Source organism: Pimephales promelas, chromosome 10, assembly GCF_988280905.1.
Source record: "Pimephales promelas chromosome 10, fPimPro1.hap1.1, whole genome shotgun sequence".
Lineage (NCBI taxonomy): Eukaryota > Metazoa > Chordata > Actinopteri > Cypriniformes > Leuciscidae > Pimephales > Pimephales promelas.
The window spans coordinates 5,109,324-5,125,536 of NC_142778.1; the positions used below are offsets into that span (position 1 = coordinate 5,109,324).

The 16,213-nt window shown below is 36.5% G+C and overlaps 1 protein-coding gene across 5 annotated transcripts in view; it reads left to right on the plus strand.

Moving 5' to 3' along the window:
• The window catches only part of aplp2 (amyloid beta precursor like protein 2), a 90,537-nt gene that overhangs the window by 33,793 nt on the left and 40,531 nt on the right, over nucleotides 1-16,213 (plus strand). For all 5 annotated transcript variants that reach the window (XM_039647381.2, XM_039647378.2, XM_039647380.2 and 2 more), the window contains exons 2-3: nucleotides 9,358-9,531; nucleotides 11,285-11,414. In XM_039647381.2, the coding sequence (XP_039503315.1) occupies nucleotides 9,358-9,531; nucleotides 11,285-11,414 (304 nt within the window). The remainder of the gene's footprint in view (nucleotides 1-9,357; nucleotides 9,532-11,284; nucleotides 11,415-16,213) is intronic.

Genomic DNA, 16,213 nt, shown 5'->3' on the forward strand with positions numbered 1-16,213 from the left:
GTCTGCAAATATGACGTCAGTCAGCCTCAGGACAATGGGATAGTTGTGATGCTCCACACACCTTTATCTTGCTCAAATTTGTGTAGGAACAGGCGGTCGTTTGTGATTTAGTGTGTCTGTTTGCTCAGAGATGTGAAACTAGCCTGATGTAAAGGTCAGGAAGATTTGAACAGACTGCTAAACCTTGGAACAGGACATATTCAAAGTGAAAAGGCAAATGGTTGTGTCTTTCCTGTCTGTCAGCTTCCTGATTTATAACGCGTTCAGTATTCGTAGTGTTCCTGTAACATGTGACCACGAGAGCAGTGGATTAAACGGTCTAAACCACGGTTGAGCATTCTTTCACTGGGTCGCATGCAAAGCAATGCATTCTGGGAATCCCAGTGATGTGACAGGCTGGTGCAGTACCGGATTGGATTTTCATCAGGGGTGGGCTGTGTGTCCGACATCTTATCACAGCATAAGTATATTACAGCAACTCTAATATCATGATATATTCATGTTTCATGAAAATCCAACACTTTTTTTTTATACTAAATGACTTTGTAATATCCTTTGTTGGTTTATCCAAGCAGTTAAGCATATAATCTTTTTTGCTTTTGTGTCTAACATCTCATAATAGCAAGTTCATCCTCCTCTTGACTTGTCTGGGACACGTCCCGTTCTGTATTTTTGCATTACTCCATGTTTTAGCGTCATTTTCATATATAAAGCTCAAAAAGCAGTTCTGCCCACTAGTGAACACTAAAACGCTATCTTTACAGCGAAGATCCTTCGGTGTTTATTTTTTAAAAAAAAAATTAATGATTCAATTTAATAGTGAAAGTGACGCTTATGAAAAATAGGATAGGTAAAATAAGCTACATATTCAGCTTACACCTTTTTTGGTTAATGTGTAAAATTATCTGTGTTCGAAGACTGAAATAAAAATACTGATGATAGTAGTAATAGTACTACTAAAGCATTTATTAATCTTCGTTAATGTTATTTTTAACATTTACTATTACTAATATATTAAAATCAAGAGCTGAATTAATGAATACATGAGAAATGAGAAATGATACATTTCTTACCTAACATGAATACAAATGAATAAACATCGTAACATATATGTTAATATTAGTAAATGCGTACTGTGAACTATAGGCCTATAACTTCATTATAAATTGTTTCCAAATCTCTACCTGGTGACATATTTCTGTGGCCACAAGGTATATAGAGTCGGCCCTTATTTTCATCTTGCCTTTTTTCATGTTTTTGTTTTTGTTCCATGTTTTCACAGAATTACTGCCCAGACCTGAGGTTGAGGTTTTTTAGGTTTCCACCCTAAAAATACAGTCATGTTTTGTGCATTTTACATCTACAGTCACCTCACAATGATCACAAACAGGTGTCTGTGGTTACAAGCGATTTCAGAAGCACAGTTGTGCTGTGTGGAGCAGACCAATACTGACTGTTTGGTCTTCTTCACGTCACCCCTGCAGTGCCCAGACGTGTTACAAGCTTGTTTAAGAGAAGCTCACAGATGGACAGACATTGTAAAAGCTGAATTATACTGTGATGTGATTCGTGCACTGGGCGTAAAGAGTCTCTGTTTAAGTGTTTTTAGGAGTGCCAGCCGGTTGTGTTTCTGTCCAGGCTGAGGTGTGGGCTCTGTGTTTGTGGCCTGCAGGGTGATTTTCCCATAGTTTAAAATAGAAAACCAGAGGCCACACACACACACACGGGATTGGATCTGCAGGGTGTTTCCAAACATCAGGTTTTGTCATAACTGCCCTTTCCTGTGTGTGTGTACGATACCATTAAATAACTCTACATTTCGCTTTGTGAAGTCACTAATAATTAAATATTTAAAGGGATAGTTCACCCAAAAATGAAAATTCTGTCAGTATTTACTCACCGTCATGTTGTTCCAACCCCGTTCGAACTTCTTTCACCTTCGGAACACTAATTAAGATATTTTTGATGAAATCTGAGAGCTGGATCACTCCTCCATACTAGTCCATAGGCTTCTTGAGGGATTGAAACTTGCCAGCCTTGAAAAGTTATTAAAGACATTGTTAAAATAGTCCAAGTGACTACAGTGGCTCAATCTTAACTTTATCAAGTGACGAGAAAACTTTTAGTGGGCAAAAACAACCATAAATAACGACTTTATTTCAACTATTCACTTCCTTCTCTATGGGCCTCTAGTCAGTTAACGTAGTGTGATTGCGTAGAGCTACGTCACACGTAGGCTCACTATTGGCCGACGCTGGTCATGTGTGATGCGTGTGACGTACAATAACAGATCATACGTTGTTAAACTAGTAACCTGACTCGAGGCACAGAGAGAAGGAAATTAATCGTTGAAATAAAGTTGTTATTTTTGTTTGTTTTTTGCACACAAAAAGTGTTCTTGTCGCTTGATAAAGTTAAGATTGAGCCACTGTAGTCACTTGGACTATTTTAACGATGTCTTATAACTTTTCGAGGCCGGCAAGTTTCAATTCTTCAAGAAGCCTATGGACTAGTATGGAGGAGTGATCCAGCTCTCAGATTTCATCAAAAATATCTTAATTTGTGTTACGAAGATGAACAAAGGTCTTACGGGGTTGGAACAACATGAGGGTGAGTAAATACTGACAGAATTTTTATTTTTGGGTGAACTATCCCTTTAAGCAATGAAGGACCTGGATGTTCTATATTATAAATATGGCCCTGGCCAAAGCAACCATTACAAAGCTGTTACATCAGGTTAATAAAAGTATCAAGGACTCATTCAAATGTTATTAATTCATCATTAAAAAAAAATAATCTGCAGGGCATGAATTAACTATTTTGGTGTAGTGAGGCTTTTTTTATGTCTGTTTTTGTAGTGCTACACTTTGGGTAGTTTTGTGATATATGATCTTCCCCTTTGCAGTAAAGATGTTTACGGGGGGGATGTGAATCCTGCTTTATGCAGTAACATGGCTCTGGTTTGTTTTTATGGCAGATCTTAATGGCTCTTTCTGTTTTAGTATTGTAAAATAACAGCAGTATTATCATCAAATTAAGTAAAAAACTAAATAGAAATGAAATTAATATATATATATATACTTTGTGTATATATATATATATATATATATATATATATATATGAAGAGTTCAGATGCAAAAGCCTCTAAATACCATTTGAAATTTTCTTCTTTAATGATGATTTTTGTCAAACTTGTATATTTAAGTTCAGTAATTTCACTTAAATAACAAATAATAGGTAAGTATCATTGCCATTTAAGTGAAATCACTGAACTTAAATATACGTACAAGCTTGATAAAAATGATCATTCTAGAAGAAAATTTCAAATGGCACTTCAGACGCTTTTGCATCTGAACTCTTCATATACACCCACACCTGTTGTTTAAATTGAAAAACAATTTTGGTAATAAACAGAGTCCCTCTTATTTCGTCAGACAGAGACATACTGCGCTGTCTCTCTCTTTATAGTGATATTTAACATGCGGTTGAGTTGTGCGCTACGGGGTATAGTTGGATAGGGAGTGTTTTCTCATGTCTGTGTGAATATAGCAGCAGTAACACAGAATGACCAGAGCCACAGGAACCTCGTCTCCTATTTCCATACAGGGCCAGCTGGATTTATTGTGAAAGCGTGTGTCTGAACTATTAGCAAATATAAAGGGGGAAGAGAGAAGAAACGAAACTAGGAGAGTGTGTTTGTGCTGAATGAGGTCAGTTTTGCTGGAATGAGGGACTCATTTTCACACAAGGTCTCTGTTGTTCGTGTTTGTTCACTAGTGACGCCAATATCCAAATCTCTCTCATTAGCGTCCCCGTGTTCATTCCAGGACTCCGGCCCATTGCTTGCTTCCTCTTCAAAGTTCTAAACACAGTGGCTACATGTGTGTGCAAGCTTATGTGTCTACTCTAAAGTCAATTTTATGCCTTCAGCACATTTCCGATTTGGATACAGAGCCATTCTACTACCTTCTCTTGGGTACATTTGCTTTCGCATTGATTCAGATTCTTCCCGAGAGGCTTTGCTCTGCTTTGAGTGTGTGTCAGTCAAAGTTTAAGTGCTGTTGAAATGGACTGCCATTTGCCATCTTCCACTTACTTCTGCTCTTGCACTTAAAGCTGGAGTATTTTTGTTTGCCCTGGCCGCTTTTCTTTCTGTCTGTTCCATCACCTCTGTCCTTCTTTTCTGATCTTCTGCCCTGTCTCTCTCCCTTCTGGTGCCTAATTCTGTGTTCGCTCTCTATTTCATGTCTCTTGCTTCCCTGTTGTTTCCTGTCGCAGTGTTCAGCAGCCATAATATTACAAATGCGCCTCAGGCTGATGTTTACAAAGAAAGAATGAGAAATGAGAAAACGGGCAAGGGTCAGGATGCTTCTAAAAGTTGACTTAAGGAAAAATAAAAAATAAAGGAAATTATTTAGATAAATATATTATTTCAATTTGATTTATTATTTTAAGAAACATTTTTTGTTTGTATATTACATTTTAAATTATGTAATAAAAAATGTATTTATGTTTGGATTATAAAAGCTATTTTGTAGTTTTAACATTTGTATTTTTTATTTAAGAATTTTTAAATAATACATTTGTTAATGTAAATTTTAAATTGCATAAAAAAATCAATGGTTGTAGCATATATACTATTCTTTAGCTTTAATTAAAAAACAATTCTTTATCATTTAGTAGTAGTATAAGTATTCCAATATTATTTATTTGTTATTAATTATTTTAATATGTATGTTAGGAGGAGCATATTTTTGTAGCTTATATTATATATTTGTAGCTTATATACATATAATTTTTATTTATTTATTTTTGTTCCCCTGTAAATGTTCATAATATTCATTAAACTGCAGTATTGATGACAAAAACCCTATTATAAATAAACAACCCTATTTTAAGGTATGGTTAGGTAGGACATCCTGGGCAAGTTAAATCTCTGTTAAAGAAGTTTCACCTCTAAAGTCATCCCATTTGAAGCATCACCAGCCATCTAAGTGCCGCTTTTGTAATAAATCCACTGCCTTATTTCAAGCCTATTACTGCCAGACTTCAAATTGTCTACTGTGAGTAATGTTTCCACTATTATGTGTAATCCATTATCGCTATAGCTTTGCATAGTCATGATTTATAGGGGTTTATCCGGGTTATCTATCAGTTACCCCACTGAAGGACAGCATTAAGAGTACACATACTGCTAAGAAATGCATTTGATCTGCTTAATTTTACAGGGCTTCATTTAAAGCATTGCAGAACCCATGTTACTTCAAAAAACAGACTTATTTCCAGGTGAAACAGGAAATTCACCAGGAAAAAAGATCTGATGGGTCTTGATCTTGATAATAATTATTCATTACATTTATTTAACGCGCGCTTTAGAAGGGAGAATCTCCTCAACCACCACCAATATACAGCATCATCCTGGATGATGCGACGGCAGCCGTAGTGCGCCAGAACACCATAACACACCAGCTATTAGTGGAGAGGAGGAGTGATGAAGCCAATCAGTGTTTATATGTGGAGATGATTCATGATGGGCGGAGGCCACTGGGCAAATTTGGCCAGTATGACGGGGCTACACCCCTACTCTTTCGAAAGACATACTTGGATTAGGACCTCGGTTTAACTTCTCATCCAAAGGACTGGGCTCTTTGACAGTATAGTCTCTCCTCTTCACTTTACTGGGGCGTTAGGACCCTTCTGCTGGCCTCACTAACACCCCTTCCAGCAGCAACCTTGTTTTCCCAGGAGGTGTCCCATCCAGGTACTGACCAGGCTTAACCCTGCTTAGCTTCAGTGGGCAACCAGTCTTGGCCTACCAGGTGAAATGGCTGCTGGCGATGTAGTAGTAGATGTAGTTGATTGGATTGTCCAGATACCAGAATTGACTTTGGTGATTGTTGGGGAGAGATTGAAACTGGGATTTGTGTGGCTTCGGAGCAGAGTGTTTTCCGAGTGGAAGCAATGTGTGGCTGAACGGTATTGTGGAGGAAAGATGAAGCTGTCAAGTCTGTCATTGGACTGTGTGTGGTTTACTGGACCATCTTTGCCCTCCTCTAGCTGTTTTACAATGTTTTTCTCTCTCAATATCAATCCTTTCTCTTTCCACACTTCTTTCCATTTTAAAGTTAGGATGATCTACATGCGCCCATTTACTGAACTTTTGGCAATTGTGCAAGTCTTAATGTTGTACTGATTTATAAACTAGTTACTTGAATGGTTAAGGTTATTTTAATGGTATTATTATAGTTTGTGTTATTACTTACTAATATTATTTTTTTTCAGAAAGGATGCATCAAATTGATCAACTTAATGTTTTAATAGATTTCTATCTCAAATAAATGCTGCTCTTTTTAACTTTCTATTCATTAAGGAACCATTAAAATAAGCATCAAGGTTTCCATAAAAATAGTTAAGCAGCAATTTTATATAAAATTTTATATATATATATATATATATATATATATAATATAATATTTTTTATATTTTTTAGATAATATATATTTATTTATTTTGAGCATATGAGAATGATTTCTGAAGGATCTTGTGACACTGAAGACTGGAGTAATGATGACTGAAAATTGCATCACAGGAATAAATTGACATTTTAAAATATATTCAGATTGAAAATGGTTATTTTATTATTTCACTTTTTCCAGTATATTTTTATATATATATATAAAAAAAATGCAGCCTAGGTGAGAAGACTTCTTTCAAAAACATTATAATTACACCGACCACACAAATACACACTTGTACAATCATATACACAAATGTGTTTGAGTAGCATGTCTCAACACAGCAAACAACTCAGTTTGTTTTGCATCTTCACACAAAGTTCAACATGTCTGGGCCGTGACCCGACCCCCCCACACTTCTTCAGGCTGTATCTGTCTTCAGACTGCCAAGAACGAACACAAGGTTTGGGGGAAAATGCACGCCTCTTTAATTGCCCCGTGATTACTCCAGTTTGTTAACATTTTAGTACGGTAATCTCACTGTTAGAGTAAATCTTAACTTTCATCATAGTTGAGAGATGTTTGTGTAGACCTTTAATGACAGGCCGGGTGTAGCTGCTTCCCGTTTCAGGAAAAGAGGAAGAACATGGTAATGTAAACGAAAGTGTCTCCTATCTACAGGAAGGACAAAAAGGGACGAGAGGAGGGAAACTTCACTCGTTCCACAGAGGTGGGGGATTTTGCTTAACCCTCTGATGGTCTTCCTTTATTAGTCACGTCCTGGGCCTTCCCGGTCAGATGAGACCGTAGGCCTAAATGAAACTTCTTCCATCCCAGTAAAACCAATGCAATTTATTTTTGTTCTATAATATTTATTCTTTTTAATTTAGTATTTTGAGACAATTTGATTGAATTTATTAATATTTATGCAATATTTATGGTCTATTTGTTCAATGAAATATATATATATATATATACATATACATTTTTTTTCTATATATATATATTATTATTTTTTTTAAATATTAATGCAGTATGTTTGTTTAATATAGAGTCTAGGCCTTCAGAAAAAAAAAATATTTTTTTGAAGAAAATTACACCATCTGGTTATAGTATAGAGAAAAAAAAAATACTATATGTCATGTACAGCTCTCTATGGAGAGGCATGAGAATTCCCCAGCTGTTTATGAACACATTTTTTTTTTTTGGTGGATTTGAATATATGATTGAAACAATCTCAAAAACTATTTCTTATTTAAAAAATTAAAAAAAATTTTTTTTTTTGAATATTTCTCTTTTTGTAAATTTCCCATTCATTTCCTATGGGGGCATTTTTGACCAAAGACCAAAATCGTGACTAATTTTTTTACGACCACTTAGCATGCTCGGATCATGAACTCAATTTTTTTGTGTGTTCACATACATAATGCCAGAAATGTCACCAAGTTTCGTAACATTCCGATGAAGCTGTGATTTTTAAAAATTCTAAACATATTTTTTGTTGTCTGAATTTATTGGTGTGTATGTGTATAAAAGTGTGTTTGTATGTGTGTGTGTGTGTGGGCGGGTGTACATTTTTTGCACTCTTGAAGTTGTAGAGTGTCACCCCTTTACTGCGGTATACTTCTTTTAAGAATCGTGGCCGATTTGTAGATTGTACAACAGAATTTTTGTTTTTTTGTAAATTACCCATTCATTTCCTATGGGTCGGTCATTTCTGACCGAAAACCACGAATGTGACTATTTTTTTTACTACGACCACTTAGCATGCTCGGATCATGACCTCAATTTTTTTTTTTTGTATTCACATACCAAGTGCCAAAAAAGTCACCAAGTATCATAACCTTCCGATAAAGCTGTGATTTTTAATAATTCAAAACAGAAAATTATTCGGTCAGAAGTGACCGAGGACCATCAGAGGGTTAATCTAGTGAAACCAGGTTTAGGACTTTTTACTATATGAAATTCAAAAATCCCAACTTCTGTGACCTTAATAGCAAACATGAGAGAGAAACCTGTTCACCAATGCAAAAACATCCTAGATACCAAGTGAAAATCCCAGCCGTCAGGTACTTTTTGCTGTGTTGCCTGACCTCTGGTTTGTAAATGTTTAGCAGCTGTTCCACTGCTATGAGTTCTGCAGTGAAGTGGGCATCATCAACCTAAAGGAAATGATGCGTAGAGGCTGTCAGACGTCTTCCTTTTGTCCCTGGAGTGTTTTGAACGATTAAGAGAGTCATCAGGAAGGTCACAGTGTGTGTTTTGAGGCATGAATGTGTGCTGAGAGCAAGCATGGATGGGACAGGCAAACTCTCAATGCGATCAAGCATGAACAAACAAACTAAATCAAATTCAAATCGGTTTGAAACGGTAGAGCACAAGGAATATGTCTCTAGAGATTATATCTGCTTCAATTTGTCCTCATTGTGTTTTTTCTGCTGACTCTGGGTAATGTCTTTCTTTATGAGAATAGACAGATGGGATGGGAAAACATTTCATATTGGTTTGTTTTGTGGCCATATGCAAGTCTAAATTTGACAAAGTGTATGTATAACATTTTAGCAGATATCTATGCATTTTAAAAAAAGTGTTTTCTGGGAAAATGGGCCAAATATATTGGTTAACAATTCCAATTTATTTTTTTCCAAATTACTTTCTTATGTGAGAATGGAATCCTCAACTGACTATTAATAGTCAGAATGTGACAAAAGTTTTTTTTTGTCTTTGTGTCAAATGACTTCATATGTCATTATAAGAGAACTCATGTGCGATGTTTAGGCCCCCTTGAGTTTATAATGGCTGGTCTGACCCTGCTCAACTTTTATTGGCCTATAATAAGAGTGTCCATTGAACTTGCCCCTCTTTTTCTTTCTCTCACATTTCTTCCCATCTGCTCCCCAGGCACTGGCAGCTAATGCAGGCACGGGATTTGCGGTTGCAGAGCCGCAGGTCGCCATGTTTTGTGGCAAACTCAACATGCACATTAACATCCAGACTGGCCGCTGGGAACCGGACCCTTCTGGATCCAAAACCTGCGTCGGAACCAAAGAAGGAGTGCTGAAATACTGTCAGGAGGTAAAATAACGTTACACAGAAGAAATATGTCTATCCCTGCGTCCCAATTCACCTACTTATACTACGACCTAAAAGTGTACTCTTTTTGTGAAGAAAACGTTCATACTTTTGAGTGTGTAACAAAAGAGTAGGCAAGCTGTCGCGTGCATCCTATCATCTCGTCACAGTTAAAATCCTCCATTCGATCTAATTGAATTTCTTACCGTTTCAGAGAGAAATGTTGTCGCACGTTCATCTGCCAGTTTTGGGTCTTTCATGCCGAGACTCTCCGAATGTGTTTGCAATTTGAATATAACGATGCATTTAAAAGTTAATGTCTAACGTATTATTATAAAAGTTCACAATGCTTCTGCAGATGCAATATAATAATGTAGCCCACATTGAATAAATACATTTTCGTCAGGTTAGATTCTGATCATCAATCACTTAAACCCCTTTATCTAAACTCCTCTACACAACCGCCGGACTCGTGCCTCCTCCATGTTTGTAGTTGTTTAACACTTTTTACTCATGTTTGTAGTTCTAACGGAAACCTCGTCAACCTCTGACCAGATATAGTAGACCATCCGGGTATCTCTGAAATATACTAAGATTTGGGACGTACTAATTCTGTTTTCGAATACTATAGTATTTAGGACGGATAGTATGCGAATTGGGACACAGCATATTAAAAACATTGCGATTTAGCTGATTTTTTTTTTCTTAAACTTCTTAAGGTGTGAAAAGGTTGCTGGTTCAGTCCTTACAATCTCTTTGAGCATCCAGTTTTTACAATATAATCAATTCCTGATTGAAAAAATCTTCCCTTATATCATGTTTCACTTGGAAATGCATAGATTAGGTTGGGTTTTTACACTGGCTTAAACTAACTTTTTACTTTTTAATATTTATTAAATTATAATGTTATAAATTACATAACTGTTCAAAAGTTTTGGAGTCAGTAAGATATTTTTTTAATATGAAATTAACACTTTTATTCAGCAAAGATGCATTAATTTGATCGAATGTGACGGTAAAGACATTTATAATGTTACAAAATATTTTTTTTGGGGGAAAGAATGTTTATCAAATAATCCTAAAAATGTCTCAATGTTTCCATGAAATTATTTGGCAGCAAAAACTCTTCACAACACAAATGTTTCTTGAGCAGCAAATCTGCATATTAGAACTTCTGAAGGATCATGTGACATTGAACTAAAAATTGAACTTTGCCATCGCATTAATCAATTACATTTTAAAATATATTAAAATAGAAAACAATTTCAGAATATTACTGCATTTACTGTATTTTTGTTCAAATAAATGCAGCCTTGGTGAGCAGATTTAAAAAAAAAACTTATTTTAAAAACATTAAAAATGTTTACTGACCTCCACAATTTGAACTGTAAACTTAATATCTACAACAACAACAAAAAATACAAATGGAAAATGTTTTTAACTATCTTTACATACAGTACAGTACTATCTTGTATATCATCGCTGTTGCTGCTTATTTATGAAAGGAATAAGCCACTAAAAGATCCTTTTCCACAACTATTGACATTAAAAATGTCAATTCTCTCATCCGTCACATGGCTGGCTGCAAAAAAGCAATACCCTCCCTGTAGATTTTGTGATTGGTTTTCATCAATGTCCTTTTAATGGATTTCAGGAGAGAGTAAATCTTGAGTTAGTTCCAATACATGAGCAGATGGCAGCAGGAGATTGTGAAGCTTACCGTTCAGACTGAATCTCTCTGGTCTCTTCCCTTTAGATGTACCCTGAGCTGCAAATCACAAATGTGGTGGAAGCCAACCAGCCAGTCAAGATCGAGAACTGGTGCAAGAAGGACAAGAAACAGTGTAAGGGACACGCTCACATCGTGGTCCCCTACAAGTGCTTGGGTAAGTGATGTTTGATTGACGGCTCTGTTGTCCTTTTAAAAGGCCAATAATCCAGAATGGCTCATGGGGTTCAAGGTGCCATTGTGGAAGTAAGACATCTGAGAACCTAGAACAGCAGTTCTAAGATGTTACAGATCAAATTCAGCCCCTGAACTGGCGCTCAGGGAGCTGTTCGAGGCCTTTTACAAAATACTTTAGTAGCTACAGTTAAGCTCACGGTTATATTACTGTCTTGCAACTTGAAACTCCAACCCCCAAAAAAAGTTCAGTTTGAACAACACTGGTCTCAAAGGCCACGTACACACCAGATTAACACACCAGAGTAAATCATTCGCAAATGCGACCAAACTTCATGAGAGGTGACTAAAATATGTCTTTAATTTGCTCTTTCTCTCACACTCGCACACTCACCATGAGAGAAAGAGAGAGCACACGCAGGGCTCGTCGACAGAACGGTCACTGTCACAGTCGGGCCAGTCATACCAGTGCTGCGTAGTCCTGAAAGGTGATCATTTGCACGTGTTTTTAAGCCTTGCCAATTTAAACATTCAAGAACAAGCATATTATAAGAATGATAACTCGCCCAAGCTGTGTGAGAAGTGTCGTCTGCACAAACTGCACATCCCATAGGGCTGCAACAAACGATTATTTTGACTAATCGCCGATTATTTTGTAAGTTTGGAACTATTATTCAGCTTTTTAAATTAGTAAGAATATGTATAACTCAATGTTTTAACTATAATATAAAAAAGAAAATCAGTTCAGCTTTTGAAATAGTTTTTTTAATGAACTTAGAACCAAATAAACAGGTCGTTCTCTTTAAGTTTTCAGATTTCTCAAATCGCATACAAATGCTCTCTAAGCATTGTTTAAAAGGCCCACTGCTTTTCTTAGAACTGAAACAGAAAAAGGGTCATTTACTTCAGGACACAAAAATGGTAAAATATGAATCTGCAAACCATTATTATAAATATAAAATTATTACAATCTTTTTTTTTTACATGGCAATTGAGCTGACAGAGGCGTTCTAATTCAATTTACCTTTTAATTTACAGGATAAAAAAAAATAACTGCCATGATATTCATCCTAACATCTTCTTTTGTAAATCTTCATGATTACGGAACAAAATTTAGGCGTGTGATAAGACTATAATAATAAAAACAGCCCTGATTCGTAAGCTCAATCAGGCTTTATTCTATGCAAAATAAATCTTCACATTGCTGTAATTATAATATTATTGATAATATTATTACTATAATTAGTAGTATTGCATTATCTAATAAAGAGATTTACCGCTAGTTAGTTAGCTCAAGCTGGAGAACACTCAATTCTCACCGGCTCCTCTTTTGTCGGGGTGTTAGCATGCATGTTGTGCGCCAGTGAAAAGCAAGTTCCGCCTTGCATGTATTGCACACGACCGCATTGTTGGTTTTAAGTTTTGTGAAACTTTCCCAAACCTTGCTATTTCGGATTTGTTTGCACTCCGTCATAATAATTTGTAATAACTTTTACCGCAATGGCATTTGTAAAGGGCTGCATTACACTCTAGCGCCACAATGCCGTAGTGGTCAAAACGCGATATTGCACGCCCTTACATTAGGTCAAGTGAGATCAAACGACTACTCGACAACGACAAAATTTGTCGACAATTTTCCACTAATCGTTTCAGAATACCGCATCTGACAGCACGCAAATACTAAATTAATCACTCGTTCACGTCGTCTTGAGACAACGGACAATTTCCCACAAAATTTTGCCAAAATGTCTGTCTTGGCGAGTATCCTAGTAAACATAGTTAGTTATGTCCTGCTGTTATTACTGCTGCCTGTGTTTTTAACGTTAGTCATATGACAAAAGACTGCAAAAAATTACTCTGTGCTCTGGACTGAATAACTTTTGTCACTTTAATCTATATTTAATTTACACAGTGAAGACTATGTAGTGTTATTTTACATTCGAATAGGCTACTTAATTCAATTTCTGCACCTAATCTGTATCTAAATACAGTTAGGTCTCCCTGTAAAACCTGAAAAGCACTGTTTAATTTGAGTTTCGTGTGTCCGTTGAGGGTTGATTTTAATTCCCAAATTATCGTTCCATGTGTATGCTGCGATGATTGACACTGTGGTAACCATAGCAACGTTCTGGCGTCTCGCATGATTATCCGCTATTCTGACTAAATTAATATTACAGTTACAATAGACTCGTTGTGTTCAGCTATTTTAACTAAAGCACAGTCGATGGAGGCACCGTGTTTTGTTAATTCATAAAGGCTGCTTCACAGAGCACGCTCACTGTGTTGCCATATAAGTGTTTTTGGGCTTGTTGTTTAAACTTGGCTCATATCACATCTATTGAGTTTATGGAGTTATTAAATTGATATTAAATTGCGAGGTTGGTCGCAATATTTCGGTCTTATTTTCAGCATAAAGCTTTTTTTAATGGTTTTGTTCTTGTTCACTAATTTCCTTTCAACACAAATGAGTCACGGCTTGTACCGCTTTCCCTGTGATGTCTTGCGCCGCACATACATACAGATGAGAGATAAATCTCTGATCCAGGTTAAAACAAGTATTTTAACATGCATCAGAGATGTATCTCTCCTACGTTTGTCATATCTAAATCTCTTGTACACGCCATTTACAACTAGTTGTTCAGTTCGGTTCCATACACACTGCGTAGAATTGTTGTAAATGACTGAATTGTGTGTTCGCAGAAAAGGATTAAGCACTAAAGGTGAACTGACAACTGAATTTAGCTGTAGTATACGTGACCAGGAAGGTGGCAGTGGGGTGAAAAGCCATTATTGTGTGGAGAACTTCATAGTAATAAAGCAAAATCCCATTTCCCCTTCCAGACAGAGGCTGGTGGAGATCCATTGGGCTGTGAGTGTGTATTGTTATTTCTCTCCTCAGAGGCGGCTAAAATACATTGCTTCTCTTCCAAGAGTTTTCCCAGCAATTGGCAATGACAACTTGGTCATTGGGGTGGTTTAAACTGTCAGAGTTTGTAAACTCGCTTTAGCACTCTTTCTTCACTTCTTGTTGTTTTTACTTTGCTAACAGCGTGTTCGACTCAATAACTGGATGTTTGCGATGGCATGCACCGTAGTTAACATGAAAACACATCAGTGGAGAATTTCTGTATAGAAATAGCAAAGAATCTGATCATAAATTTAAATTGTGTAAGATTTTTTTTAAAATATTTTGGAAAGATAAAAAAACAGAAATATTGTGAAATAATCGTAAAAAAAAAAATCAATATATTTCAAAAAAACCTGACCCCAAATTTTTAACAGTAGTGTATACTGAATCAAGATATTCATCCCAGTAAACCATTAAAGGGATAGTTCACCCAAAAATGAAAATTCTGTCAGTATTTACTCACCTTCATGTTGTTCCAACCCCGCAAGACCTTCGTTCATCTTCGTAACACAAATTAAGATATTTTTGATGAAATCTGGGAGCCATACTAGTCCATAGGCTTCTTGAGGGATTGAAACTTGCCGTCCTCGAAATGTTATTAAAGACATTGTTAAAATAGTCCAAATCACTACAGTGGCTCAATCTTAACTTTATTAAGCGATGAGAACACTTTTTGTGCGCTAAAACAAACAAAAATAACGACTTTATTTCAACTATTCACTTCCTTCTCTATGAGCGTAGAGCTACGTCACACGTAGGCTCACTATTGGCCGACGCTGGTCATGTGTGTGATGCGTGTGACGTACAACAACATAAGCGTATGCTATTAAACTAGTAACCTGACTCGTGCAGAGAGAGAAGTAAATGAATAGTTGAAATAAAGTTTTGTTTGTTTTGTGCGCACAAAAAGCGTTGTCGTCTTTTGATAAACATTAAGCCACTGAAGTCACTCAGACTATTTTAACGATGTCTTTATAACTTTTTGTTAATAACGGGGTTGGGACAACAGGGTGCGTAAATACTGACAGAATTTTCATTTTTGGGTGAACTATCCCTTTAAGCAGCACTTTAATTTATTTTTGCCATGGTGCAGGCTGGGAAATAGTCCAGAACCACTGAATATGTATTTGATTTATAGAAGGCGGAAGAAGAAATATATATATATTTAAGAAATATTATGTTTCTAGGTCACTACCACATTGTGTATTTAATGAAAAATGAAATGGCACTCAATGCATTCATAAAAGCTACATGCAGTCTTACTCCATAGTAACCACCAGACATAAATAACCACCCACTGTTAATTTTCATAAATGTTCTCAAACAAATAAATGATTCAATCCTCAATTTCCAATTGTTCTGCTGATCCACATAAGAAAAATAACATTGATCTCATTGCTTCTCAGTGGAAAAAGCTGCTGTCCGGCTGTCTGCGCCTTTTCCTCATCTCCTCCCCGTGTTTGTCCCTCTCTCGTAGGAGATGATTGAGTTGTGGCTCTTTGCAGACTGAAAAAAGCCATTAGCGCTGCCAGCCGACTGTGAAATGGGCCGACTGTCAGAGGCTTTCCAAGATGGCTGATTTTTGTTTTGTGTGTGTGCGTGTTTGAGCTGACGCAGCAGCTGTTGACTCGCATCACCTGATGTCGGCTGCTGTTTGATTGACAGGGTCGGGCGGGCGACACTCTTTCAGTCCAGTGCTTCCTGTGTCTCTTTCCTCGTGAATGACAGCTAGCCAATACAGTCTGTGGGTTTGGAGGAATCTAAAGGTGTAGTCTGCTCATAGCAGCACCACACTGTTCCATCAACAACTTTCTCTACTTATAAGTCACCATGGAAACTGTTTTATTGGTCTGAAGTGGATTTTTTTTAAAACT